A 2,289-nucleotide genomic window follows, 5' to 3' on the forward strand; every position below is an offset into this window, starting at 1 on the left:
TGCTGAATTTACCTCCTGCTGTCTGTGTGTTTCCACTGCCAGGGAGCACATACAATGGCGCTTCCAACATGCGTGCGCCACCAGCTATTTGTTACGCTCAAAAATAGCTGCATTTCTTTAAAAAAAAATTTTTGAAAAGAGAAATAAGTGAAGAAGAAGACGATATAGAAGAAGATGAAGAAGATGAAGAAGAAGAAGATGAAGAAGAAGAAGAAGAAGATGAAGAAGAAGAAGAAGAAGAAGAAGGAGAAGAAGATGAAGATGAAGAAGAAGAAGATGAAGAAGAAGAAGATGAAGAAGATGAAGATGAAGAAGAAGAAGAAGATGAAGAAGAAGAAGAAGATGAAGAAGAAGAAGATGAAGATGATGAAGAAGAAGAAGATGAAGAAGAAGATGAAGATGATGAAGAAGAAGAAGATGAAGAAGAAGAAGATGAAGATGAAGAAGATGAAGAAGATGAAGAAGAAGAAGAAGATGAAGAAGAAGATGAAGATGATGAAGAAGAAGAAGATGAAGAAGATGAAGATGAAGAAGATGAAGAAGAAGAAGATGATGAAGAAGAAGAAGAAGATGAAGAAGAAGATGAAGAAGATGAAGAAGAAGAAGATGAAGAAGATGAAGAAGAAGAAGATGAAGATGATGAAGAAGAAGAAGATGAAGAAGATGAAGAAGATGAAGAAGAAGAAGATGATGATGAAGAAGAAGAAGATGAAGAAGAAGATGAAGAAGATGAAGAAGATGAAGAAGAAGAAGAAGATGAAGAAGTTGAAGATGAAGAAGATGAAGAAGAAGAAGAAGAAGAAGATGAAGAAGATGAAGAAGATGAAGAAGAAGAAGAAGATGAAGAAGTTGAAGATGAAGAAGATGAAGAAGAAGAAGATGAAGAAGATGAAGAAGATGAAGAAGAAGATGAAGAAGATGAAGAAGAAGATGAAGAAGAAGATGAAGAAGATGAAGAAAAAGAAGATGAAGAAGAAGATGATGATGAAGAAGATGAAGAAGAAGAAGACAATATAAAAGAAGAAGAAGATATAGAAGAAGATATAGAAGAAGAAGATATAGAAGAAGAAGATATAGAAGAAGAAGAAGATATAGAAGATAAAGAAGAAGAAGAAGAGGTATATACAGTACTGAACAAATTTCTGGACACAACTTCTCTTTTCAACTTTTTTTTTTTAAAGGAACATCCCCACATAATCACTTGCTGTTGTTACTTGGAAAAAAAGAGGTTTCTTGCATCATTCACCCTCAAAACAAGTGTTGGAAGCTATTTAAGGCCATTTCGAATAGTCAGCTCGAATAATGAGCTCGAATACCGACTCGAATAGTGAGCTCGAATTCCGAGGTCGAATCGAATAGTAAAAATTATTCGACTCGAATATTCGACTGATCTCGAATAATTTACTATTCGAATTCGACCTAACTCGAATTTTGAAAAGGGGTATTTGAGCACCACTATTGGTGTATTCCCTCCTGTGCACATAGAACCGATCCGCAAAGATTTGTTAATTCCTCTGCGGAAAAGTCACCGCGCAGATGCGGACGGGGAAAAACATCCTCTGGTCAATAGACAACAAGGAAAACAAAGGTGCAGGGGGGGGCCAGGGTGGTGCAGCTTTGGACAATGATACGTAGGTGCCCAAGCAAACTGGCTGTGCAGCATAGGCGGGGCGGAAGGGGGGGGGGGTGGCTGGATGGATGGATCTGGATGGATCTGGTGGGGTGGGGCTGGTGGGGGTGGGGTGTTGCTGGTGGCGGCCTCTTGGCAGAGAACTACAGTCATGCATCCCTCTGCAGAGTTCATTATTAGACAAAGCATTGTAGTCAAAATATTTCCATCAAAGTCATTTTACTTAACTTCTTCTAACATACCCATAAATTATAAAAAAAAATGTAATCATGTGACATCAAACAATCAATCAGTCGATGACAATGACCCATATTCCACAGTAATACAGCAATCAATTGTTCCCAGAAACAAAACAAAAAATCATCATATTTACTCTTATAACTGAAAGTAATGTTTGCAGGGTTTCTTTTCTTTTTTTTTTTTTTTATATCCCGCTTTCTGGGTTTCACAAAATATATATATTTATTTCAAACAAACCTCTTATCTTGTTACATGCATTCTTTTAAATCACTCTGTTCTGCCTGTACACACATACACACACACACAATCCACCATCTAGCTGGGATCAGTAGTCCATGAGGCTTCTTGCCCCCTCCTCAGAAATGTGGGCGTAACTCATACTTTCTCACAGATCCCAGGCAGAAACTCCACTCGAATTT

General features: G+C 37.7%; 1 protein-coding gene across 1 annotated transcript; it reads left to right on the forward strand.

Annotated features, from left to right (window-relative positions):
• Positions 1-308: 308 nt before the first annotated feature.
• Positions 309-965, forward strand: LOC137533812 (uncharacterized; the record flags this gene model as incomplete). The annotated part of the gene is made up of 1 exon (XM_068255059.1): positions 309-965. A coding segment is annotated over one exon (657 nt), but the record flags the coding sequence as incomplete, so codon positions are not given.
• Between the last annotated feature and the right edge of the window lie 1,324 nt (positions 966-2,289).

Source organism: Hyperolius riggenbachi, chromosome 10 (genome assembly GCF_040937935.1).
Source record: "Hyperolius riggenbachi isolate aHypRig1 chromosome 10, aHypRig1.pri, whole genome shotgun sequence".
Classification (NCBI taxonomy): domain Eukaryota; kingdom Metazoa; phylum Chordata; class Amphibia; order Anura; family Hyperoliidae; genus Hyperolius; species Hyperolius riggenbachi.